At 38.4% G+C, this 27,403-nt stretch overlaps 2 protein-coding genes across 8 annotated transcripts in view; one reads left to right on the top strand and one right to left on the bottom strand.

Annotated features, from left to right (window-relative positions):
* Positions 1-27,403, top strand: part of adcy2a (adenylate cyclase 2a) — a 64,254-nt gene that overhangs the window by 26,759 nt on the left and 10,092 nt on the right. For all 7 annotated transcript variants that reach the window (XM_037075719.1, XM_037075722.1, XM_037075720.1 and 4 more), the window contains 15 exons: positions 11,409-11,558; positions 14,525-14,673; positions 14,863-14,974; positions 15,256-15,383; positions 16,217-16,375; positions 16,585-16,717; positions 16,808-16,984; positions 17,078-17,121; positions 17,315-17,395; positions 17,666-17,735; positions 17,971-18,068; positions 18,298-18,382; positions 20,822-20,959; positions 21,836-21,955; positions 22,049-22,233. In XM_037075719.1, the coding sequence (XP_036931614.1) occupies positions 11,409-11,558; positions 14,525-14,673; positions 14,863-14,974; positions 15,256-15,383; positions 16,217-16,375; positions 16,585-16,717; positions 16,808-16,984; positions 17,078-17,121; positions 17,315-17,395; positions 17,666-17,735; positions 17,971-18,068; positions 18,298-18,382; positions 20,822-20,959; positions 21,836-21,955; positions 22,049-22,233 (1,829 nt within the window). The remainder of the gene's footprint in view (positions 1-11,408; positions 11,559-14,524; positions 14,674-14,862; positions 14,975-15,255; positions 15,384-16,216; positions 16,376-16,584; positions 16,718-16,807; positions 16,985-17,077; positions 17,122-17,314; positions 17,396-17,665; positions 17,736-17,970; positions 18,069-18,297; positions 18,383-20,821; positions 20,960-21,835; positions 21,956-22,048; positions 22,234-27,403) is intronic.
* dnah5 (dynein, axonemal, heavy chain 5) overlaps positions 16,800-27,403 on the bottom strand; it is a 112,542-nt gene continuing 101,938 nt past the window's right edge. Inside the window, exon 89 of the mRNA XM_037075712.1 lies at positions 16,800-16,933. The gene's annotated coding sequence lies outside the window, so the exon portion shown is untranslated. The remainder of the gene's footprint in view (positions 16,934-27,403) is intronic.

Genomic DNA, 27,403 nt, shown 5'->3' with positions numbered 1-27,403 from the left:
GGGCCTGTGTTGTCATTCACTAGTCACTAGGAAAACAACAAATAGAAGCAGAATATATATATATATATATATATATATATATATATATATATATATATATATATATATATATATATATATATATATATATATATATATATGCACACACACTTGACTGTATGTACCTGACTCTTTTGAAATCCCATTGATGGGGCTCACTACACCAAGCACACATGAAGCTGCTTCATAGTCTGCAGACTATGGCAAAGCTGTCACTTAGACATAGCTACAATATACTATTATCCAGATGGAATATTAATGGAATGTTTATTCCTTCCCATATATTAAATGTTTTCCATCCTGCTCATACAATGACCATTTCTGGTCATTTTACCATACAGTCAGTATTTTTAGCAAACAAACAAATGTGACCTTTAAACTAAATTAAGTTAGCATAGCAGGTGAATGATAGAAATTCTAATTTTTTTTTGTTTTTAATACTTTGTTGAAAGGTCATCCTCTTACCAGCAGTATTGCTGGTTTAAGCACAAAATGTTCAGGCAGTTGGCATATGCCGATAGGGACAGATAAATAATATCAGCAAACCAGTTATCTGTTGATGCAGACTTTAATTAATTTGAGCTCATTTAAACCTGATTCTAAGAGTCAGTTGTTGCCAACCTAGTTTTTGCCAAATGAAACAACATTAATGTAACAAGCATATCACAAAGCATACCTCATTATTGTATTACTATGGCTCATTTCTTAGACTTCCTACATATAAAGTGTTCCAGTCCATGCCTTCACTGTGTGTATTGTTTGTAGATGCTGCTGCTCAAATGCAGTCCGACTGAATTATGGCCACACAATAAAGAATTTATCATAAATGGTACAATATTCTCTTGTACAATATGATTGTCACGCATTCAACATTCTTTGCAGGCTTCTCTGAAGGATATCTAGCATGCTCTCAAAAGTCAAGCTGAAAATTGCTGTTTGGGACTTCTTTTAGAGCTTTGCTGAGCATAGGGCCAACAATAACATAACTCTCTGAAAGAACTGATCAAAAGGGCCATTTATAAGCTCATTCAAAAGACATACTGTCATTTAGATAACTGGAACATAGCTTATACACTTCTTTTTGAAAAATAATTCACACAATGACAGTAAAAAAAATCCCCCCAATGACAGTAAAATTAATTAACATAATGACAGTTAAAATAATTCATATAATGATGGTAAATATTGACCGCTTGTGCAAAAATAGCTCAAGTGGCTGATGATTCTTGTGGCTGTATGTTCACATCCCTTTGTATTCTCTGTCCATTAACCCTCACAGACATTATCTATTGCATCTGCTTTGATGGCTTGTTATTTGGTCCCAGCGTACTCTTCTTTGTGTTACTATAGCATGGGCAAACAGGCATCTGGGATGCCCCGAGCTGTATGCTGCATGGTCACTATCTGCCAGCTCCTCTTAGGTCAATTTGCCTGTCAGCACAATTCTCATGGAAATCTGCCAGAGGGGAGTGTCCTTTTGTACAAGAATCTCCTTTGTAAAAATATAGTATAGCATTAGTCAAATGAAATCAGAAAAGGGTGATATTTCTTACTTAATGAAGTATATAAGGATTAATTACAATATTATCATAATTTAAATATTTCTTAGCTAAACAAAAAACTTGGATGCATGTTTACAGATTTCTAATAGGAGTCTTATTATCCCAAATGATGTTAAAACTATCAAATGTTCTCATGTTCCTTTTTTGTGGGGTTTTTGTTTTGATTTTATGCTTATAATAATTTTATACTTATGCTATATATGAAGTCAAGGTAGTCTTTAATTTGAAGAATAACAAACAGCAAGTTCATGTAAAGATGAAGATACTGTGAGATTAAAATGAGAGAATAAAATCAAAGACAAAAAAATACGGAAGAAAAGTCAAGTTAATGAAAATACCCAGACCCAAAAATAACCGTGATGATAAGGGTTCTGGAACAGAGGACATGCCTTGAAAGAAAGGGAAAAGTATCTTCAGATCATTTTTGCAAAGGTATACAAAAAACACATTGGAAGGACACTTTTCTTGCTTGTCTTTGTGTAGTGCAACTGAAATGATATAAAATATCTTATATTTAAGTTAGTGCAATGCTTAGAAATGAATGATGGAGCAGAGAAGACACTAAACATTTTATAGCCTGCTCATCCCACCTTCTCATAAAGATATTGAGTTGTTGGTGGCTGTTTTTTTTTTTTTTTTGAGGTGACTATGACAGACATATTAGTAAGGTCTGTGTGTGTGTGTAGTAGCCAGTGTTGGAAGGAGACAGATTGCTGCTCAATCGGCAGTCAAGATCACATGCCGTGCTAAGTGTGACATTGCCAAGGAATGAAATGCTCACTAGTAAACACAGACGATGCCAAATCTTTCCTGCTTCATGTTCTGTTATTAGTATTTTATTTGATGTCAGTGACAGGGATGTTGTTGTTGTTTTAGTTTTATCAGTTTGTTGATTGTGCTTAGGGCCAAGTATCTGTATCTGAGCATGTGTTGGCATTTTATGTGAAACATATATTACAAAAAAATGACAGTGGTACCATTAACAATGTTGACAAGTTCTTCCTCATTCGAACTGAGGGTTTAAGGACAGAGGATGTCTTTCACTGTACAGGATGCCGACTGAGGCAATGTGAATGTGATTTGGGGTTTTTATTTATTTTGTAAATGTCAATAATTTAAGCACTCTTTACACAGGGTTAAATAAAAGGCTGTCTGTAGAAACGGGAAGACCCATGTATGTCCTGAAAAATGTGACCTTTAAGTTGTGAGCTTATGCCGTTTCTCCATTACATCTGGCAGCCTGGCTCTGTTTGGTTGGACTGTGTGTGGCAGCCTGGCGTGCATCTTAAACCAATGATACTCTTGAATTTATTCCCGCAGAACTATCGAAGAATCACCACAACAGTACAGTGGTCTGTTAATTCAGTTAGAAAACATGTTTCATTTAGTATAACTTTTTCAACATAAAAGCCCCCCGTTATTCAATCATTTTAAAGCTTTTATTATGAGCATTACAGGAAACGTTGTGTTTTCACCAGCAGTAACTAAACATGACAAAACAGAAATGCAGATGTTTGAAAGTACCAGCAGAATGAGAGAAAATACAGAGATTCAGATGGGGGCTACAAAAGAGCTAAGAACTAAACACACTGACAACGTCTTTCTCAGTTCAGCACAGTAAATGTGGTGATCGAAGCGCAAATCAGTGCGGCTGTGTTGGACTTGGTGCCACCAAAGGTGCTACGAGAAAAACAGCATTAGTGGACATTGAATATGACTGCAGCCACACACGGTATGTTGCTAGAAGACAGAAAAGTTAGAGTTTAAGGCCTTTTTAACTCCAAAAACCAGAAGTTGATGAAATTTGAAAACCTCATTACATTTATATTTATACTTTTTTTTTATACGTTTGACAGTGATGATATTCATACCATCTTTCCACATAGGATTTTTAAAGTTACAGTTATGAAATGATTCAAGCTCTTGTACCTCTTATGGATTTGTACATTCAATGTGCCATGGAAACACCATCTATTGAGTGTCTTGTTTGGAAATATTGGATTCAATAATCTGATGCTTACTCAGTTCAACATTTGTATTTGCGGGGTGCTGGTTCTCATTATAGAATGACATTTACCCATAGCATATGGGATGATATAAAAAAAAAAATTGGGCAGGGTAAGGTCCTCACTAGATTTAGGTCTGTGTCAACAATTCTTGAGTTTTATAAGTTTTTAATCACTTTAACTTTACCAGGGTATGATCAGAACCAAAATGGCATACTATTTGTGATAAAACACTGTGAAGCCAATGTTCTCATAACAGACTTTCAAAAGCTTTCAGAGGTGATTGAACTCAGTCAGGTTTATGTATAATGGCACTAAGCCTCTTAAACTAAACAACACAAGAGAACAAGACATGAGGTCTGGTGTGTTTAAGGTATGCGTCTAAAAAAACAAGCCTCTCACTTACTGATCACTATGTGGGATTTAAACCTCTCATTTTCTCTCTTTCCACCCGTTCATTTTGAATCAGCATAGTCCCTTTCTTTTCTTGATTGTATCAACCCCAGTTGGTCATTGATTTATCCTTCAGTATAAATGTATATATATAACAATAGTAATATGTAATAGTAATATGAACAATTTTAACAAATAACTTGCACAGCAATGACTTTGGACATAAATTCTCTCTGCTAAATTATCTTTCTGTAACTTCAGCTCTGAAAAGTTGAGTTCTTCCTCTGAGACATAGTAGTTCCTTGATATTATGCCAATTTGGTTGCAGGCCAAATTTGATCAGAAACCCTTTTCTTTGTGTGTTTAGATTGTGCTGGGACAGGTTTTTCTATTACGTACTGAGTGAGTGAGCGAGTTTGTATTGGTAAAGTGTTGGACATCTTTGTTAATGTCTAAAATGTTTTACATGTACAAGAATGCACAGCTTGTGTACTATGGGTCTTGTTACATATGTATGTACAGTATGAATATATATACAATGATACTGACATTTAAATTGGTCATGATGATTGATTGTCAGGAATTTTTATCATGCTGTTTCTGCACTAGCAACCTCTCATGGTTGTATCAGTTCATTCAATTATATGTCCTAATGTGAAAATATGGAATTACATAATAATAATAATGATAATGATAATAATAATAATAATAATAATAATAATAATAATAATAATAATAATAATAATAATAATAATCATAATAATCATAATCATAATCATAATCATAATCATCATTATCATGCATTTTATTTATAAGCGCCTTTCAGGTCACCCAAGGACACTTTACAGAAACATAGCCAAAGAACTGTGGGGGACAGCATTCCACTGTGTGCCTAGTCTGAAGGGGTGAATGGAGAGGAGATGTGCATCAGAGGAATGTAGTGAATGGGATGGCATGTAGGGGTGAAGAAGACAGGATAGTTAGGGAGGCGCCAAGCCATGAAAACATTTAAAAACCAGGAGAAGTGCTTTAACAGTGATCCAATATTGGACTGGGAGCCGGTGCAGATGCTGGAAGGTGGGGGGGGGGGAGTTTTTTTAATCTGTTTAAAGTGTTTGTGTGTACCTGCTGTTTGCACCTGTGTAAATGTGTGTCAGGTGGAGTGTATTTATTTGGCAATATGCCATTGTCGGCCAAACCTTTTGTGTTGGGTGAGGCTCTGGCTTAGATCGCACTTCTCAAAGCAGTGAGGCTGGGTGACAGGATGCGCTGAGACTTATGTGTCGGAGGGTAAATACTGGACAGCAACTATAAAAACCTCTCCTTCTTTTCATGCAAGGTAAGGCTGGTGGATTTGTGGATTTGTTGGACTACAGCACGCAATTCAATCAGATACTCTTTTTGGCCTTATAATGCTATTATCTGACTTATTTAGCCTTCCTGGTAATTGCTCTAGTTGGACAATGAGTTGTTTTTTGTTGTTGTTGTTGTTGTTGTTGTTGTTGTTGTTGGTAGTGTAATCTGCCTAGAGAGTGAAGAGTAAATTGGCATAGCCAGTAGCATGAGCACTTTAAATGACAAAGCTAAGGATAGGCAGTGCATGCATAATGTATATATTATAATTTCTTATAAAGATTTGTGCTTTTTTAGAGCAAGAGACTTACAGTAGCACTCTTAATTGGTTCTGTTACTTTTTGGATGTTGTAAAAAACAAACTATATTTAATTAATCTAGCCCTCAAAATATAAAAACAAAAATCAAATAACTTTTTTTTGTCTAACCAACAACTCAAAAACCCACAGGCATATCCTTATTTTGAGCAGCTGACCTGTTATTTCGCCTGCACTCCCAGCTGAATGTGCCTCTGAATGCATTTTTAATTAGTTGCTTGCAGAGCTAGAAATGTAAAGGTCACTGGTTTAGATACTGTAATCTGCTGGGACGAATTTGGCAAAGAAGATTAATGGGAAATTCTGTTCTATGCCTGATACAACAGCTGTTGTTAAGAGGCACTTACATCTTGAAGACTGACACAAAAAAGGCCAATAATCCCTCCAGTTATCCTTTGAGCTGTTGTTGTAGCACACATGTGCTAAGCCCAAAACTGTTTCAGAAATCATTCCCTGCCCAAAATTTTACATCTTAAGACTGTCTTTAAACATGCTAGTGGGACAAAAAAATGTTGTCTTTGTCTGCCTGCTTGGCTGAAAAGGATAACTGCTGATTTAATCCCTAGTGGACAATAGCATGTTGTTGCTAAAGTAAAGCATGGAAGACCTTTTAATGAATATTTGACATGTTCTTTATTTCAGAGAGATGGAAAGAACATTTTCACCACTCTTAATCCTATTCAGTAAATGTGAAGCTACCACCAGCAGCCAGTATTTCTACTGTTTGCCTGGCAGCTTCACAGTGATGACGAGGCTACAGGTCAGACTGGACCATCCACAGTCTGACACATAACACTCTAAAACACCACTCTAAAACATATTGTTTTTACACTTTGAGTGTTCAACAAATTATAAAACTGAAATTATAACATGGAAATCAGTAAGCTTTGGTTGACACATTTTGTTACCTTTTATACAGAGCCAGACTCAGTCAGCAGTGTATAGAAGAAACCACCAGTCTATTCTGTAGCTTTATGTAAGTCAGTCTTTGAAATGTCCATACTCTTGTGCATTATTCTAGTGAGCATACAAACTGTCCAGGGGGTAATAAATGAGACAGAACCATGCTGACATCTCCACTTCCTCATGTCTATTAACCTTTACAGTGCTGTCTTACAGAAGTGCTAATGAACCGGCTCATATGCTTAAGAGGTGAAAGCCCTCTGTTGGGTCTCTTATGTGCATGTAACATTTAGAAATATAAAGTTCTGCTTTTTCTTGCATGGTGTGTGTAGAGCAGTGCTGCATTGGTAAATTGGTATTTTTTCTAAAACTATATTCTTTGTAACTAAACTGTGACAAGTAATCATCTGAAAAGTCAACATAAATATACTTATTATGCTTACACATGCTATTTTACAGCAGTTGAATGCTCAGAAAGGATAAAACATGTATTCTGTTACAGAGGACTCTAATTTCCAAGTCACAACTCTCACTTACTCTCTGTGATTAGCCTCACAGCAATACTGAAGATTAATTAGGTCGCGTATCCTGTTTTTTATTTATTATTATTATTGTTTTATTTTTATTTTTTTTATCACAGCCTCCCCCCTCTGACCAAAATCAACGGTCACTGGCAATTTTTGTCAGTGCTGTGATAAATTATTGATGATATAACAGTCAATTAAAACACTATAGACTGTCACACAGACTCTGTGGTCGCAGCTGTTGCATATTATATATATTATCTGTACCTGCGCTCTAAGGCTTCATTCAAATCCAAATTAAGGTTTTTTACTTTTACTGACTTAACATTTAACTTCTACTGGTTTCTCATTTCTCGTCTTCTTAATTTGAAAATTGAGTCTCGAGTTGTTAGAGAATACATGTTTTCATTGTGTGTCAACAAGAACTTAGGTTTCCTGCTGCATTTCTTTCTTGAGAATTGTTAATTTTCTTAATTTCTGCTTAGTAAGAGGGGATATGTGTACAATGCTGAGTAAATGATTTGTACTTTATATTTAATTGATCAAGAAAACACATCTGCTGGATGTCTGTTGCTGACAGGTCATTAAAACGAGATTCACCTTCACACTGATCTCAGATATTCATTTTCCTCTATACATAACAGCCATGATAGCCTGCCTAGGGTTAAACTCTGTCATTTAGATACACCCAGAATTCACCGGTGGGGCTCAAAGCCATTTACAGGCCATCCTCACCTAACCCCGCCGTTATCTGTAATTGGGTACCAGTGAGGTATGGATGGTTCACATAGTAAGCCAATTCACACAGCTGACCTTTGAGGTGGCCTGGATTGCTGTCAGAGTCTTGTCTAACAGATGCCAGCTATTAGAGTAGCACCCAGGATGTAACTGAATGTAATCTCTCGAGCGCCTGAAAAACTTTCTGCACGATGGCAGCTGTATTTTAAGATGTGTTTTTTTAATAGATTTTTGCCAGGGCAACCGAAAAATATCAAAATCAGATTTTTTTACCTCTACCCGAAACAGCCAGAAAAGAGCAGTCATCTATCAAACTGCAATCAGGCTCTTCTAGCTAATGTTTCGGACTCACAAAGAGAGAATGAATAGGTAGCTGAATTGATTCTCAATTAAATATGATGATGCTTATTTAAAGAAAGATTTTGAAATATTCCATATGATGTATGGGCTGCTAAAAACCCCTTTAGAAAGCAGCTTACAAAGGCTCCAGTAAATCATTTCATCTACCAAAATCTGTCCAAACTCAGTGATTTGAACTCTTTTCTGTGGCACAAAGTTTAGTCTCGTTTGTCAGACATTCCATAGAAATAAACAAACGTGAACTAAGCCAGGTTTGTAAATATAATGCCTTTGATTTAGAAAAAAATAATTCAGATTGTGTGTCTTCTTTCAGTGTTTGGAAATGTTCAGAGAGGAGACAATAAATTGAGTGGACAGCAAGAGGCACGTCTGTCCCAAATACAGTGAATAAATGTGAACATAAACCCTGCCAGCAGTGCACATTCATGCACGTAGCCTCTGCCCCTGATGTTTGCTTTTGTCAAACATAAAGGGGAACCAGGTAAATTGTTGCTGTATTCACAGTGTTAAATACATTCATCTGATATATATTTAGAACAGCATTTATGTCTCAAAATCCAATCCTGTTTTCTCAGTAAAGATACTATATACAGCTGTACCCTTAATATGAGTTTGCTGTTGGTTGTGAATTGTTTTGTAGGTATTGCATGCTCGAGGTCCTGGTTATGGAACACTTTTTGGTTTGTGTTGATGTGTAATCAGTGTCCTGTTATTCAAGAAAGAGCTGCAGGAAGTGGTCTGTCTGTATTGTTACCAAAAGGATATTAGCACTGTTGCTGAATTTAGTTAGTATTTCAGAGTAGCAAGTGCTTGTGTGTGATTGTCTATGGGAAGTATAGTTACTTACAGGCTAAATGTGTGTGTATTTGTACCTGCCTTTGTCTGGGTTGCAGCCATTGAATAGATAAAAAGAAAATATTCACTAAAGTAGATTTTCTAACAAAAACAAATTGTTTTTCGTGCAAAAGGTCACAGGCTTATTCTCTGTTTGCTTTAATGTAAATCTGTTGGGCACATTTACGTCAAAAGAGAGTGGGCAAATTGAAATGGTCAGTGTGTTAATAAGGTTGCCATCATGCTGGAAAGAAAGAGGCTGCGAGTGAAAAGGAAAGCGGTGAGAATGAGACGAGGCAGGCAGAAACGATAGGATGGAACAGGACTGTGAGTGAAAGAGTGAAGGACATGGAGAAAATTTTCTTTTCTAAAATATGATACTAGAGACCATTAAATTGTCCATTTGCTTTATATTGCAAAATATTGAGCGCAGGGTTATTGGGTCCTCCTGGGTCTTTGTACATTTGCCTGTTATCATTGGGCCACATCCTACCATATTGGTTTCTCTAATGGATCTTCCTGTGTAGTCGTGCCAGAGATGCATGAAATGTGAATGAAAATCGAGCACTGTTTTGAAATTAAAATAAGCAGAAGAGACTGCAGATGTCACAGATCATAATTTGAACTCTATCTAGTGAAGAGCCTTTATTTGTATGTCATAGTAAACAACACTTTCTTGTTGTGTAGTCTCTGATATTATAGTGGGACATTGCATGGCAGGAACAACTGTCCTTGGATGTAAGCTTCTTGTATTCATCCTTTCTTCCTTTACTTTGAATAAAGCACAGTATGACCTGTTTGTAAGCATCAGGTACAGTATTTGCCATGACGTTGTTAGTGACTCACCTTGTCTCTTCTGAATGAAAAGTGAGTCAGATGCGAATACAAGTCAAAAGTATAGAGCAGTGCTCGTGGCTGTGGGAGCCTGCAATGCCATGTGCTCACCAAAAAAAAGAAAAGAAAAATGATAAATGGATGACTAATAACTTCATCTTTTAAATATTCTATATCCTTTAAACTAGTGGGGCCGAAAATGATTTCTCTGAGGGTAATGCCAGAGAAAATGGCAAGTTGGCAAAATGAAAATGACTGATCTCCCTCTGTTTTGATCTTACACCATATCAGATTCTGGTTTAGTTTGTTGGACCTAGCTTTAATCTTTGGATGCACATAGGGGCAAGTGAGCAAGGAGGTATGTGTAAAGTTAGAAACTATAATGTAATTAGCATGTTTGGGAGAGTTAAGAGCAGACAAAACTAAGTTAAGAATTCTTGGGAAAATACTGTCTTATTGATAGACATCTCCAAGATGTATGACAAGCAGCAAGGCAACTGTGGTCAAGAAAACCTACAACTTGATCATGATTTCAACCTAATTTGATGAAAGCTTTGAGGCCATCTCATTGATGAGTTCGAAATTTTAAGCATCGTCTAGATATTATTTTTATAAATGGACTTTGGATTTATTAACAAAAAGTGTAGTATGGGGTTGGGAAATGTTTACTCATTAGTTAAAATGATACATTAAAAATACAATGGAGATGTAATGTACCTATGAAGATCCATCTTAACTGGATCTTAAGCTACGTCATGGTCAAATACACCCTGTGGCGAGATATAGCGTTATAGTACTAATTAAGAAACATCCAGGCCTCCATGTGCGAGATTAACCTGAATTTATGTGAAAATGTTTTTCATTTCTCATTTCTTCAGCTGAGTAGAGAGGAGGTCGATCGAGCTACAATACGGCTGATGTGAGGAATACATGATGCTATTTTTAGACGTTAAACAACTAAACAGAGGGCTCTGTTCAGACACACACACACACACACCTTATCTCACCATTGTACTCTTTCTTTAATCCTGATACTATCAGCAGATGGAAACTGTTTTCTTACAAAAATGAATAAAGCTTTATAGATTATGAATGCCACATTGTCCTGAAATACAATGTGTGGTACTAGATGTCGACATTACTGCATGATCTCGGTTGCCGGGGCCTAGTTAGTACCCCTAAGGAAAAGCTTTTGCCCTATTTCTGACTTTGGAGATTTTTTCAAGCCTTGGTTACATCATATCATTAAACTCCTTGCTTCCTCAGGACTGCTAAAGCATATTGCAGTTTTCCTAGTCTTATATCTAATGTAGTTGTCTTTAAACTGTCGCCACTGCAGTTAAAATGGCTGTCAGTTTCATTTGTGTACAAAAGCTAACAGGTCAACAGATGCTTATGTTCAATGTATTCCCTTTTACAGCTCTGTCTTTACTGTTACAAATGAATGCCTGATTATTTGTCAACCATTAAAATATTTGACCTGAAAATTGTTTTGTTCTGATATTTATCTAATACCAGCTTTGTCTGACTTCTGTCTCTTTACAGATTTTGGCCAATATCATCATTTTCATGTGTGGGAACATGGCAGGGGCGTATCATAAGCACCTAATGGAGCTGGCGCTTAAACAGACTTATCAGGACACCTGCAACTGCATCAAGTCCCCAATTAAACTGGAGTTTGAGAAGAGACAACAGGTAACGTGCTTTAGATAAGTCCTAATTACCAGTGAGCCAGTGAAAGCCAGGCAGGCAGTGAGTAATTGAGTACATGTGGCAGTGATGATGGTGATGATGGTGGTGTGGATTACAATTACGATGTGATGGGGAGATAGAATGAGGAATGGATTATGAAAGATGAGTGGGGTGAGTCTGGCAGTGATTATAATGATAATGACGACAATGAGTAAATACATTAAAACAACACTAAGGCACACATGTAGAATGATATTTAATCCAGAGCAAAATAACTGATGTTACTGTTAAAACAGGTTTTGCTGAATTTTTCTGTTTCTGTTATTTTTTTTATCCACTTTATAGAAAGTGTTTTTTTTTTTTATAGGGATTGGCATCAACAGTTTAAATTGAATTTAGCTGATTAATTTAGCATGGTGTCTGTCTCATCACCAAGTGTTGAACGGGACTGATCTACTGACATTCCCACTGTGTGAGGCCAAATCTGACATACCAGACAATTTTATGTTAACACTGGGCTTACAATTTTAAATATGTAAAGTAATGACTTTCTGCAATGGAATGCTGCTGCCTGGTTGCCAGCTTGGCAGCTACTTTTAAGAGCCAGTGTTGAGCCTGTTTTTTTTTTATCAGAAAATTGTCAGTGCAACTTCAAATGCATCTTTAAAGCTAATTCTTTGTTTTGTCAATGAACATGTGTGTCTCGTGCAGCTGCATTGTGCTGAGTTACTGTTCATCATCCACTATGATTTTACCGTTGATCTCCATGCTGTGCTTACCACTGTTAGTGCCCGGTGGGAAGGAATGGGAAGTCCACGGAGGACTCGTGCCAGGAATTGTGTTTTACAGAATGTGGTAATTGTTAATGACCTAAGATAGTGTGATGATTATGTTGAGTCCCTGGAGCCTACTATATGTGCACTAAATTCTCTGTAGTAAAAGCTCCTAAGCATCTTGTGGCTGAAATCTCTGCAACTGATTAACAAGATATAAGAATATCTGCAACTACATCATTTAACATAAGGGGGCTCTAAAACCTTTGATAAAGGGGCCATATTCAACAATTTACAGCAATGTACTTGTATTAAGCAGTTTTTCTTGCCCATCTGTTAGTGGATTGTACTGTTACATGAAAAATGAGACGCTGCCTGAAAAACCTGTGGACGATTTGTTATAGTTGTCTAATGCAGCTGGGCTGTGGATTTATTTATAAAGGACTCTGGTCAGATTTTCTGCAACAGTTGAAGAGATGTGACTTTATGCTCTCAAGTGCTTTGCCTCACTGCCTCTTCGCTCTGCTAACAGAGAGTAACAGTAGCTAATGTTGAGATATAAACCTAATGACTGACTTCCAGCACAACACAGAAGTTCAACAGAGCCCCTTTAAATGTGCTGTTTGTAAGTAAATTTTCCCAAATACTGGATTTTCACAAAATGTGAAAACAGTTTTTTTTCTGTGGCACACTGCCAAACAGCCACATTGTTTGTGCATCTATGCAATTGTACTTTTTCCTAGAAAAGGTGAGTACAACTAATGCAAGTGAAATGCTGCTTCATACTGCTGCATGGCCTGCTGTTAGAAATTAACTAGGTGTTGATTAAAGCTTACAGCTGTGTCTGCCGGGGTTGTAGCTCACTGTTTACTACAGCTGCTGCAGTTTAAGCTTCTGGGTAACTATCTGATGGGTGAATCCCATTTGCCCAGGCTTGGAGTGGAGCTGGTTATTCCTATGGTGAATCCAGCTTGTGTTGGTACAACCACCATTAGTGAAGCTGAAAATGCCTTTGGGTGGAGCGTTTGGCAGTAGCCCTGGAGTGCCACTGCTGCCTGCGACAGATGGTAGTAACTGTGCTGAGACATAGGCCTCTCGGGCACTCATAATATATGCTGTTTGCTGCATGCTTTTATCCAAAGTACCCTGCAGTACAGTGAGTGCATACATTTTTGGTATGAGTGGTCCAAGGAGGGGGGGACTATGTGTGTTTGTCGGCAGGCATCATGAACCCTCTGATCCTTAGCAGCAGTGCAGGGAGAAGATCAATGGTGCAGAAAACTTGTCGAGTTAGAGGTGACATTGGCTTAATTAAGTGTTTTCTCCCATCTTGAACTTCTCCTCACCCCAAGAGAAGTTGTATTTGCTAATTACAAGGTAGATTGGCTCAGAGTATTCCCCACAGTAGCCACAGAGAAAAACAGAGAGATGCTAAGCTACCACTAGATTAAAGAAAAGCGGGTATGTGAATACCAGTTAGTCTGTCTTCTGGTAGCTGGGTCGGCAGGTTTTTTTAAATTTTATTTTATTAACATTAATAGTTACTTTGAGTTAGAGGAGGTCAACATGACACAATCCATTACCCAATTAACTTTCACATATCTGTTGTTGAGCCTGGCGATGTAAAGATGACAGCTTTTTATCTCTTCCTGCCATCAAGGCTTAATGCTTCAGAATTACATTGACTGAATTCAATTAAATATCCATTTGCTGAAAATGAAAAACTTTTTCAGTCAAGGTCCCTGATGATTTTACTTTGATCACAAAAAACAACCAAGCAACTTTGGATCTGAGAGCTTGTCACAAAGCTTTGTTCTTGTTTTGCATATGCATTACTTTTAATTATACAAAATTTGGGGTCATGCCACTGACATACTGAGCAAATCCCTGGGGCCATGGAGACAAACCCTGTGAGAAATAATCGGAAGCTTCAACTACTGAACTAACTTTTGGGCATTCAAGTTATCCCACGTCCCACCCCATCTCCCATTCACAGCAGTGCTTCTTTCCTGGATGCCAGACCAAAAACTGTTTTGTGATTACAACATAACACTTTATCAGGCAAATTTAAGACATCGTTGAATCAACATTATATATTTTCTGATATGAAACCTTAGCTGTATTACACTAATCTGCTTTTTTTCCTGACCATCCTTGAACTGCTATCTTCTTCTGTCTTTGTATTGCTGCCATCAGGAGCGTCTCCTGTTGTCTCTGCTGCCAGCTCACATTGCCCGGGTGATGAAAGCAGAGATCATCCAGAGACTGAAGGGTCCAAACTTTGGCCAAATAGAGAACACAAACAATTTTCACAACCTCTATGTCCAAAGACACACTAATGTCAGGCATGTATTATTTATTTTGTTTACCACTTATATGATATTATAAGCAGTATTGTACTTTACAGTACATATTTTTCTCAGAGCACAGCGCAAATTTGTTTTCATGTCTTTGAATGCTACAGTTATTACTGGAAAACATTTAAAACCAATATTTTATAATATATTGATAAATATATAATGTTCCATCTTCAGTATACTGTATGCTGATATAGTGGGATTCACAAGGCTTGCCAGTGACTGCTCACCTGGAGAGCTCGTACACATGCTGAATGAGCTTTTTGGCAAATTTGATCAAATTGCCAAGGTAAACATTTAATTATTGGATTCTGGAAGTAACAAATCATTTCAAGTATTAATTTTGCTTTTCATTGGAGGTTAAATGATAAAACTCATGACGTGTCTTGCATTTGTGGCCATTTTTTCTTGCTTAATGATGTATTTGTCATATTCCTGCAAATATTTGTCAAACAGATTATTTGATTTCATGCAATTATGTGATTGAGTTCAAAAACTGCCTGTACTGGCCATCAATGTGACCTTTATCTGACCACATGCTGAGCTTGTGTTCTACCTTTTCATATGCAGGAAAATGAATGTATGCGGATAAAAATCCTTGGTGACTGTTATTACTGCGTGTCCGGCCTGCCGGAGTCTCTGCCGAACCATGCCAAGAACTGTGTGAAAATGGGTCTTGACATGTGCGAGGCCATTAAGTGAGTGCCACTTACATAACGGTGCTGGTAAAGAAACACTTCTCTGTTATCTTCGTTACTCATAGAATCATCCTCACGCTTTGACTTACTAATGATAAGTAGAACCTTGAGATCACTGATGTCAAAATATTGTTAAATATCCAACCTGAAAATGAATGGATGTAAACAAATGATGAAAACATGCAAAGCAGCAGCTGACTCCTCATGCTGCAACCACATTGGAACTGAAAGCACAAATTAAAGGCACACAAAATGTGGTTGATGCTGTTTCTTATGTTTCTTATGTTTCTTATGCTGTTTCTTCTTAACTCAACAGCTCACTCTAAAGAGTCTCATTACACTTCTGTAAGTTTTAAGTACTATTTGACTAGCTGCTTTTCAAAGATCATTTGGATATGCCTTTAGACACACTGCTTTCCGATGTATTGAAATACCCCCTTACCTGTAATGATGGTAAAATCTTGCTAACCATTAGCTCAGATGTAGAGACTTTTTCTTTATTGCCAGTTCAGCTTCATCAAACATGTGGTAGTGAGTGGTTGGTAAGTGTGAGGTCCAAAGGCAGACGGAAGGGAGCTGGGATAGATTAATGATTGATTAATTAACATTGACAAGGACACAAGGAAAATTTGAAATCAGGATTATTATATTTATTAAGAGAAATGGTTTACTCTGAAAACAATCACTGTTGGAGTTTTTTATCTCTCCTATTTCACCCCAGTGTTTCAGTTCTCTTCCTACACTATCTGGAAAACATGCATCTGGAAAACACACAACAAGCTACGTGGTATGGGTGACCCACTTTAGTAAAAGCTGTTTTTGTTGCATGACAGGAAAGTGCGAGATGCCACGGGGGTTGACATCAACATGCGTGTCGGCGTGCATTCTGGGAATGTTCTGTGTGGCGTGATTGGCCTCCAAAAATGGCAGTATGATGTTTGGTCACATGATGTCACACTAGCCAATCATATGGAGGCAGGAGGTGTACCAGGGTGAGTGAACTGGTGGTTAAGTAGAAGCATGTGATCCCATTTGCATAAAGTATCCTCTCATTGTTTGAAATTTTTTATGATCAGACTTTGTCTGCATCAGTTTTGTTTTTTTAGTTACTGTAAATCTGTGCTTAGGGATGCCAGAAGAATTCCCAGATAGGTCATTTATATAATAAAAAACATTCATTGATTGTAATGCTTATTGCCAGGCGAGTCCACATTACATCAGTGACACTGGAGCACCTGAACGGCTCCTATAAAGTGGAAGATGGGGAAGGACAAGAAAGAGACCCCTACCTGAAGGAACATGGAGTCATTACGTATCTGGTCATCAACCCAAAGGTACCGCAGCACAAATGTGTCTTACAGTAAAGTGTACATAACACATTGATTAAAATGCAGTAGATTAACCTAATTTCTATGTTTGTCCAGGTGGATCGTCGGAGCCCACAGCATCACTACCGTCCCAGACACACTCTAGACGGAGCAAAGATGAGAGCGTCAGTCAGGATGACCCGCTACCTGGAGTCCTGGGGAGCAGCCAAGCCCTTTGCCAACCTGCACCACAGAGACAGCATGACTAATGAGAACGGGAAGATCAACACTGCTGTGTGTAATTTTCGCCAAACATATGTTGTGATTAAAGTGATGGGGAAGTTCAGCTGTAGCTTGCAACTCATCTCTCTCTCGCTCTGTGTCTAGGATGTGCCAATGGGGCAGTATCACTTCCAGAGGAGATCAGAAAGGCAAGCTGCTCATTTTACAGTTCCAGCACAATTTTCTCTGGCAGGATTATCAGGCCCCTGAACAGTACAGAGGCAGATGACAAGATGTTTAATAAGACTGGACTTGTGCTAGAGGCTTTGAAGTGTGTGACTAATTTTATGTGAACCTGAAAATATACTCTGTCTCTTTTTCTCTTCTTGTTACACATTAAAGGACAAAGTCTCAGAAGAAACGGTTTGAGGAGGAACTTAACGAGAGGATGATCCGGACTTTTGATGGGATAAATTCACAAAAGTATGGGTCAATTTAAAGAAAAAACAAATATTGATAATTCTAATTGTGTGCGAAAAAAGGAATGTAAGTGATGTGGTGTACTATCTTTGAAAACTGCATTTGATGAAACATGGCAAATTACAGCATGCAATGTATGTTCGTTATATATTGGCCCTTCCATATCCCTACTGAACATGAACTTGAATCTTAATTTTTTTCTTATATACTTTGAACAGGGCCTATATTCTTCTTCCTATCTTCCAATCTGTACTATGTTTTTTATATTTCCAGACAGTGGCTTAAGTCCGAGGACATCCAAAGAATATCGTTATTCTTCCACAACAAATCTTTAGAGAAGGAGGTAAGAGGCAGTTCAAGTAGATTGGCATCATTTGTCCCTGAGTGGATATATCAGAGCAGTTATTTACAGAGCTGCTTGTTCCTTTGCCTACACTTAGAGTACCCTGAAATCTTGTAAATTACAGGGATACTTGTGGTGTTTGAGTGCACAGTTGAGGAGTTTTTGAAGCAACTTTAAAATCAGAGTGGTTTTAAAAGCCTTTTGTTGAAACTTGACCTTGTTTTTATCATTTCAGTACAGAGCAACAACTTTGCCAGCCTTCAAATACTATGTCACCTGCGCCTGTTTGATCTTTTTCTGCATCTTTATTGTGCAGATACTCGTCCTTCCTAAGTATGTATGCTTTTTTCACACTCTTATAGAAGTAACAATACTGTTAACATAATGATTGACTGTGTGTTAGTGTTGAAAACAGCATATATATTTATTCTCCTGCTATTCTCTTGCTGAACTAAACTTTGCTTATGTCTCATGATAAATAATTTGCTACTGACATTCTGCACAATGACATTAAATTCTGAGTAAATGAAATCTGAAGTTGGTGACAAATTGCCTTTTTTAGGACAACTGTCTTGGGAATATCCTTTGGAATGGCTTTTCTCATCCTTTCCTTGATCCTGTTCATATGTTTCATTGGGCACTTTCTGGTGAGTCAATCTATTTACTGCAAACACAAGACACAAGTGACCTTTGATATTAAAACCTATATTTGACTAGGATATTGCTGCTCTCTAAAGGTGCTGTTGTGTGCTATTGTTTGTCTTAATGTTGTACCAAAGGCCCATGAGTGGTCCAAGTGCCCCTCTGGTCAGCTTTATGGCCAAATAAGTACCCTTGTTGTTAGCCTAAGTGCCCCTGAATCATTATCCTGTGCATAAAACAGGTGCTACCTCTTTATTCACCCCCTGCCCCTTAGAGAACATGTGCACACCACTGCTGAGGTGCATGCTTCAGCAGACAGTCATTCTTCAGTTTCTAGGCAACATAGGCATGTATTGATTATCAGTGATATGTCATGCAGTATTTTTTATCTGCATCTTTGTAGCGGGGAACATTTGATTTCCCATATGGCAAACATATTGTAGTTCTGTGGTTTGCAGCATCCCTCATATGTTTGAATTGTAAATCATTTAGAAAAGTGTGTGTTGATTTTTAGATGGTTATTTATGAGGGTTGACAATGGGTCTAAGATAGGTGTATAAGATTGTTAATCATGCCCTTATATAACCTTTTGAAAGAGCAGGCAGTGTCTAGCCACTTGAAGATAGTCTAAGGCTTCAAAAACTACTTTAGATTCATTTGGTGATACTCTATGTGTAGTTAAGATAAATAAAAGACCAGAAAGAAGGACATACAATGGGATGGAAAAGAATAAAAAGACACAACTATTAAAACATTAAAGGTGCTACAAAATCTTCATAAGCTCCAGGCATTCATAACCCATTCCACCCATCGTCTGATCTTTTAGTTCTTGTCAAGTGAGAACCAACTTCTTGGCCCTGAACTGTGATCCCCAAGGATGTTGCCCAAGGCTCAAATACAGACCACCACACTTGATAGATAAAGTTGACAAAGCCCCTGCTGCATTTTTTCATTCAACTTGTTTTTTCATTGCTGGGTCTTTGCTGTAGTTCATGTTGTCTTCTTTGAGTGGAATTTGCAGACAGTCATTAAAGATGTACTGTAGCGCTTTCAGAACCAGCCTAGAATCCACTGATCCTTTGTGAACAGGATTAGGCTCTGTAACTAGGATGCACATATTTTCATTGACAACTTGTTGCAGACACGTCTCAGTTTCTAGAGCACATTCACTTCATGACATGAGACAAGATGAGATCAACAAAGAAATAATTGCTTAATTTCATTAAAGCATTGTATTTACAAACTGGCCACGAAACATATCAGATATTACAGTTGAAATGTCAAATATTCAGTGCAGCAGATGTTTAATTATGAAGTCTGTGTTATTTCAAAATCAGTCATGTGGTCCCTGTTATTGGCCACTGGTGATGTTAATGAAGATGGAAAGACTTGAAATCCAAATATTTATCCACACAGCTTTACCCTCACTAATACAACCTTGGGTTGCATTTGAAAATCAGACCACTGTAACCAGTCAGTCAGTTGCAGCACAACACCAGCAGCCTTCACCATGCATGTACTCAGTTTTTTCACTCCAAGTCACAGAATAAGTTGTTGACCCCCATAGCATTTCTTGCAGAAACCTTGTCACTGTTTAGGATGGGATCATGCTAGATACCTTAGAAAGGTCAAACATGGTTATTTGATGAACTGACTTGCATATTCTGTTGACTCCCAGCCTGTGTTACTTGGCATCTTCTACCTAAGTTCTCCTAAACCTGGCAGATTAGCTTTCTTTGACATTCATATGTAACATCTAATTCATACATATTATTTCTGAACTGCTGTTCACTGGTGAAAATTGCATGTGAATTTCTTGTATTTGAGACAAAATTATGTTTCCCACTTGCTCTGCATTTCCAGTTGTCCCACTGGTGCATGATAAATTTTGCCATCCTCACTTTATTGTATCGTGATGCACATTGCTGAGCGATTTAAATGTCACATCTGCTCAGCCCAAATGATACTCAGATATAATTTGGGCTTTCACTGCCATTGTTTTACAAAGGAACACATTCAGTGAAAGGCAGAGCTGCAAGGAGGACAAAGAAATTTACTGCGACGTGCACATGGGAGATCCTATTTTTGCATCACTGAGGGGTGGTATATAAATAGTATTATAGTATTAATAGTATTATTATATTAATAGTATTATCATAAAGTGTGTGGCTTGTCAAATCATACGTCATCCTATACATGATGTAATCACTTGAGGTAATTTTGCAGTGCCGTTATTATATGTAGTTTTGACTATTTTGTAGCAAGTTAATTGAAATCTGTTCTAGGTGCTTCAATGTGTGAACTGCTATGTCACAGTTTTCACCATACTTTTCTGTCTGTCTGTCTGTGTTCCTTAATATCTCAGCTCCCAAGCCCCCCTGTCAACTTGAACTCATACGTTCTTGTTTTTTTTTGTGTGCTGTTATGTGTACATGTCCCTGCAGCACTGCAGTAAAAGCGCCTCCACTTCTTGGATGTGGCTGCTGAGGTCATCTGTCATTATTGCCAACAAGCCATGGCCCCGCATCACTCTCACCATGACAACCACAGCTCTTATACTCATAATGGCAGTCTTCAACATGGTAAGCTTTTATGAGCAGGTATTGTAGAAATGGGAGGGGTAATGCCAATTAGGCTTTATTAAGAATGAAGCATCACAATCCTGAATAAGATATTTAATAAATAAAGGAGTTAACCACTGGCGATGTTAATGAATAGGAACTACGGGATGGGGATTTATATTTGCTATATTCAGCTAATAATCTTACAGTGATACACATTTGTTAATATGTCTCAGTCATCATTTCTTTTGTTTATCAAGCCATCAACAAATTGGATGTAATATTATTTGCATTCTTTGCTTTTGCTAAACAGTATATTAGTATGCATAACTGTGCCAACACCACTTGCATGGAGCGATAAGGGAATACTGTGTATATTTGTTTGTCAATTTACAGATGTGTATTTTTTATTCTGTTTCAAAAATAAAAAACGCTTGGTTAAAGGTGAGATGGTTGCCTGAGGCTTCGAGGGAAGCTGTATGATAAAGCACGGTGTCAGGACCCTGGTTTAGACTTTCACACAAATCGATTCCACAGATTATAATCTTGTTTTGTGCCTGACGTAGGTCAGTTGCTCTGGGCGGATGAACTAAATTGACTTGGCTTTGCGCTGTGTCACAGCCAACATCATCTTATCCTGAGGTTCATTTTAAAGAACCTTATTGAATGGTTGTCACTACTGGTCTCTAATCTAACATTTTTTTTCCCTCCTGAGAGTACAGTGTAGACTAGTTTGTCTTTTCACATGCAGATGTGCAGGGCCAGCAGACAGGGAAAGTATGTTTGTAATTTGCATTTGAATTCTGTGCTTTGTTTTCTGGTGCATTTAGATGAACACTTATTTTTAGTACTGGCCAAAAATGAGACTAACCCCTCATTTCTGTTGACTTTTTCCAGTTCTTTTTGGAAGACAATTTGTTGCCTCCTGCTCCTGTTTACAATTCATCCAATGAAACACTGTTTTACTTAAATGGACAACTAATCACCTTCACAGGCAATAACAACTTCTACCTTCCTGTAAGTACAACATTTTGTGATTCTTTAAAACTTCTTTATTGTCTTCTTTAAGTTCTAACAAAATCACATCTGTCTGCCTGTGTTTGTGTCCAGTATTTAATTTACAGTTGCATACTTGGCCTCATCTCTTGCTCTGTGTTCCTGAGGATAAACTACGAGCTGAAGATGATTATCATGTTGACTGCTGTGGTGGTTTACAACATCATTATTCTACAAACACATGCCTCCTTGCTGGATGAATATAGCAGATTTCTGTACAAGACGGAAAGCCTGGACAGGTAGGTGCACATTGACAAGCACAAACTGTTCAAAAGAGTGTGAAAAAGTGATATAGACAGTCAAGGTGGATAGGAAAGGAAGTTAGGTTTAGATAATGGTCAACTGCTTTAATCCTGTGGGATTTTGAGTAAATGGAAAACCATAGTGATATGAAGGGACAAAATATGGGAAGGTTAAAGGAGAAAAAGATGGCCCTTTTCGAGGTCCTCTTCCAGTCAGTCAAGTCAAGAATAGCTCTAAATGGAGGCACCCGGGGGCATCCTTTGCAGGTGCCAGAACCACTTAAACTGGCTTCTCTCAATGTCAACATCTGCTCTATAACCATATTTTTTCTTCAGATTTCTACTCAGAGCATCAATAGAGGTATTCATAATTTCCAAGTCATACCAGCTATTTTTTTAGCATTTTTTATTCTCTCTTTTAACAGATTGATGACAGCAGAGATTAGATCAGTTGAATGTAACACTGGCTAATAATGGTAATACTTAAGATAAAAAAAACACTTATTTCAGCACATAGTTTTTGAGTCCTTTCAGTTCTACATTTACATCACTAGAGAAAAGTGTTGCTTACAATATTATCAAATGGTGACAATATCTTGCAACACCTGATTAAGACACTAAGCAAACCATACATAATCCCATTCATGCAACTGGTCTGAACTCTCTCAGTAGTGTGGTTGGGGTGATATTGCATCAAGTCTGTGATTTCCTCACAGCTTTGGTGAAAAGAGAAAACCCTCTTCTTACCTATAATGTCAATGAATTGTCAACGTCACATCAGAGTCTGTATTAAATGATGATAAAGTTTGTCACAGCATGCAAGTCCAAATTAGTCAGAGTTGGGTCTTTTAACCTCAAGGATGTGTCCAAGTGCAGTCTTAAGGCTGTGAGTTACAGTCCAAGTCATGGACATGAAAATACAATACATTTAAAACCACACTGCACTACATTTGACTTCACTTGGACTGTATAAACATGAAAAACACCCTTTGGCTACAGTTGCCAGCTCTGATCAGTGATTAAGCATGTCCCAAAAGTAGGCCACGGTCACTTGTTCTCATTATTATGTTTTTCCATGCTACTGTCACTCAGCCTTACTGACTCAGCTGTGTTCTTTTTGTTTTATTTCATTTTATATACCACACTTCTTTCTTCTGTGTCACAATCACAGCTGCTTAATAAGGATACATAACATTATTTGGTAATAAGGAATGAAAAAATATCAGTTGCTTGAGGCCATTATAAGAGTGAATCTGTCCCACAGATATGTTACACATTACATGCTGTGTAGAGGCAAATGAGACCAAGCAGGGACATATGCTTGATAGAAAGCACTCCTTAGGGCCTGCAAGACCAATATGTTTTTTGTTTTGACAGTGATGTACCATGGAGAGATGGACTGATGATCATGTCTGGGCTTTTTGTCCTTAGGATGGACAAGATTCTGCCTCGGTGTGTTGCTGGGTTTGAAGTGAACTGGGATATTATATTTATTGAAGATCCTCAGAGTTTCTGAGATATTCCTGCGACCCAAGTAATGTTGAGGTTTTGAAAGGTCCAGTTTGGGTAGAAACCGGTTTTAAGTGCTTCCCTGATGTGTTTCTGTTCCTTCTTATTAATCTCTGACTTTATGGAGATGGTCTCAGGTCAACGGTTTAGGGTTCTGATAACCCCCAGCTTGTGCTTCAGAGTTTGGTGATAGTTGAACAGCAAGTATTGACCTGTGTGTGTGTGTAGGTTTTCTGCACACCTCACTGTTAAGGCGTATACTTTCTTCAGTGTGCACTTCCCAGTCCAAGAAGGGCAGACTGTCTCTTCTGACATCTTTCTGTGTGAACTTGTTATTGTCTACAGTATTTATAAGTAGTGAGTGTACAGCTCGTATAACTCAACACACATCCATTACTGTCTGAACCACTGGCAACAAAAGTGAGTACACCCTTAAGTGAAAATGTCCAAATTGTGCCCAAAGTGTCAATATTTTGTGTGGCCACCACTATTTTCCAGCACTGCCTTAACGCTCTTGGGCACAGAGTTCACCAGAGCTTCATAGGTAGTCACTGGAATCCTCTTCCACTCCTCCATGATGACATCACAGAGATGATGGATGTCGGTGGAGACCTTGTGCTCCTCCACCTTTCGTTTGAGGGTGCCCCACAGATGCTCAGTAGGGTTTAGGTCTAGAGACATGCCTGGCCAGTCCATCACCTTTACCCCAGTTTCTTTAGTGGTTGTCTTGGAGGCGTGTTTGGGGTTGTTATCATGTTGGAATACTGCCCTGTAGCCCATGCTCGCCCATCTCATGCTCTGCTTCATGCACTGACAGGCTGAGGCCCTACCCCTTCAACCTCTGCAGCAGTGCTGGCAGCACTCATACGTCTGTTTTCCAAAGACAACCACTGGATATGACGCTGAGCACATGCACTCAACTTCTTTGGTCGGTTACTATGGCGAGACCTGTTCTGAGTGGAACTTGTCCTGTTAAACCACTGTATAGTGTTGGCCACTGTGCTGCAGCACAGTTTCAGGGTGTTGGCAAACTTCTTATAGCCAAGGCCATCTTTATGTAGAGCAACAATTCTTTTTTTCAGATCCTCAGAGAGTTCTTTGCCATGAGGTGCCATGTTCAACTTCCAGTGACCAGTATGAGAGAGTGTGAGAGCGATAACACCAAATTTAACACAACTGCTCCCCATTCACACCTGAGATTTTGTAACACTAACGAGTCACATGACACTGGGGAGGGAAAATGGCTAATTGGGCCCAACATGGACATTTTCACTTAGGGGTGTACTCACTTTTGTTGCCAGTGGTTCAGGCATTACTGGCTATGTGTTGAGTTGTATTGAGGGGACAGTAAATGTGCACTGTTACACAAGCTGTACACTGACTACATTGTAGTAAAGTGTAATTTCTACAGTGTTGTTTAGTTGCTTAGAACAGTTCCTGTGAAGGTAAGCAACTTCCATGTAGAGGTTGGTCACTTTTGGGGACACAGGTGAGCCCATTGCACAGCCGTGCTTCTGTCTGTAGAAACCTTCACTGTACTGGAAGTAGGTGGTCGTCAGGCAGAGGTCAAGTAAGGCACAAATGTGGTCTGGGGTGAAGTTGCTTCTGCTGGACAAGTGCTGTCCTGTACCAGAAGTTTCTGCAACATCTTTACTGTGGGAATGCATGTAAAATGTGAAGTGATATCATCAGAAACCATTGTTTCATCTGAGTCTAGTGTTATTTCTCTCACCTTGTTGGCGGAATCCTTTGAGTTTTTTATGTGGTGTTCGCCATTACCAACCAAAGGTGCTAGGATACTGGCTCAGTGCTTGGATATGTTATAGGCAACTGAGTTTATGATACCGATGATGGATCTGAGCGGTGCTCCTTCCTTGTGTATCTTGAGGAGCCCATAGATGCATGGGATAGCTTCTTCGGGGTACAATCAGTAATATAATAGCCTGTCAATGGCTTTGTCCTTTTCCAGTTTTTGGAGATATTCTACAACCTGCAAGGGGACCTCAATGACTCTGCAAGGACACTCCCACACAGAATTTAAAAGCCCTCCAGTTAGACCTGAAGAAGCCTTTTGGATGTATTGTGAAGCATCTTCATTAAACTGAAACAAGTCCAGGTGCCACTGATATAGCAATCATTACAATTACCATAACGTGGATGACTGAGAACCCTCATCAACAACTTCCTCAGATCTTGGCTGATTAACTGGGTTTGATGTAACAGTTATACTTTATGGCAGCAGATATGTAGCTTGAGATGAAAATGGCTAATGTGATTAGCAATTGTTGTGAGGCAAAGGTCCAGCTCAGCATGGGTCTAGTCCAGTTTGTGCTTCCCAACAAAGTCATAAAATCCAGCGTGTGCCCAGTGATGTCCATTTCAAAAAATACTCTGATAATGGTGATTCTTTATTTTGACTTGCAGATTATCTCTGCCTCCCTCTGACATGCCTCTTACATAACTAACATCAACCTAATATCCGCCCACAATCCAAAGCATGGGAGCAACATAACTTTATTGTCCAGCAAGATCCAGTATGTTCTGTACCACCTGAGTTTACCTGGCTGTATGCAGGCCTGGTATCCCTGTTGTCAGAATGAGACTTACTGAGAGAGATACTGCTGCATGCTGTTACTGCAGAGTAACTCCAGAGTTCAGCTCAGAAAGGTAACTGCTCTTTAAGCCACAATTTGTGATTTTGACATATGAGACAGCTTTGTAGATTCTTAGAATAACAACATAACAAGGTCATTTATCTGTCACTGTACAACAGAGGGTTACATAAAATAGATTTTGAAGTTCCTCAACACATATACACTGAGGAAATAGTTCTGTGGTGCTTTTTTGAAACTGCAGTGAATGTACGCCGCACCAACAAGATTGTACCAACAATATGGTCTGCATCTGCACATTGTTTGACTTCTGCGTTGGTGCACCAAGCATCAATGACGTCAACACCACAAGTCCACTTCTCATTGTCCCGCTGTAGTCCTGTACCCTGTTGGCTCAGAACAAGTTCTGCTCGTCAAGTGTACAGCTTGATCCGGCTGTAGACAGGTCTCTGTAAAGATGTGAGCGCAGCAGTCTCACATGTCTTGTTCTTTGGTCAGTCCAATGTTTTCCATTCAATTTTCCTCTGACCCAACACTAGCTGTATGTAGCCTCAAATTCAAGCTGGATTTAGCATGGCTCTTACCCTGGCTGGTCAGGTTGGGTGGTCAAAAGATGAGGTGAGCGGTGATTGTTTCAGAGTCTGCTGCACTTAATCCAAAGCCTGCGTTTTCTTTTCCAATGCGGATGAATATATTTTGATCATAGGTAATACATTACATGCTTCAGCAATAAAGCCAAAAAGTAACAGATTCAAAACAAAGGTGTCACAACGTTTGAAGGAGCTACCACCTGCTGCATCTGCATGGATCACTCACAATGTGAGTTTGCTGTCCGTGTTTAAGAAACTACAACTATAACTAAGCTATCTTAGTACTGGATACACAGAGGCAGCACTTTTTAATCCATCTCATTTTTACAGTGGGTAAGATGGCAGAAATGTATGTGTCCCAAAAATATTGAATATTTGCTTTTCTTCAAAATGTACTAATGGAAATTCTATTCTTTGGCTGCACAGCATACAACAACTGACTAACTCTTGTCAAAC

The sequence above is a fragment of the Acanthopagrus latus genome, chromosome 17, assembly GCF_904848185.1.
Source record: "Acanthopagrus latus isolate v.2019 chromosome 17, fAcaLat1.1, whole genome shotgun sequence".
Lineage (NCBI taxonomy): Eukaryota > Metazoa > Chordata > Actinopteri > Spariformes > Sparidae > Acanthopagrus > Acanthopagrus latus.
The sequence above is the reverse complement of the archived record's forward strand: the minus strand, read 5'-3'. Positions and strand labels throughout refer to the sequence as shown.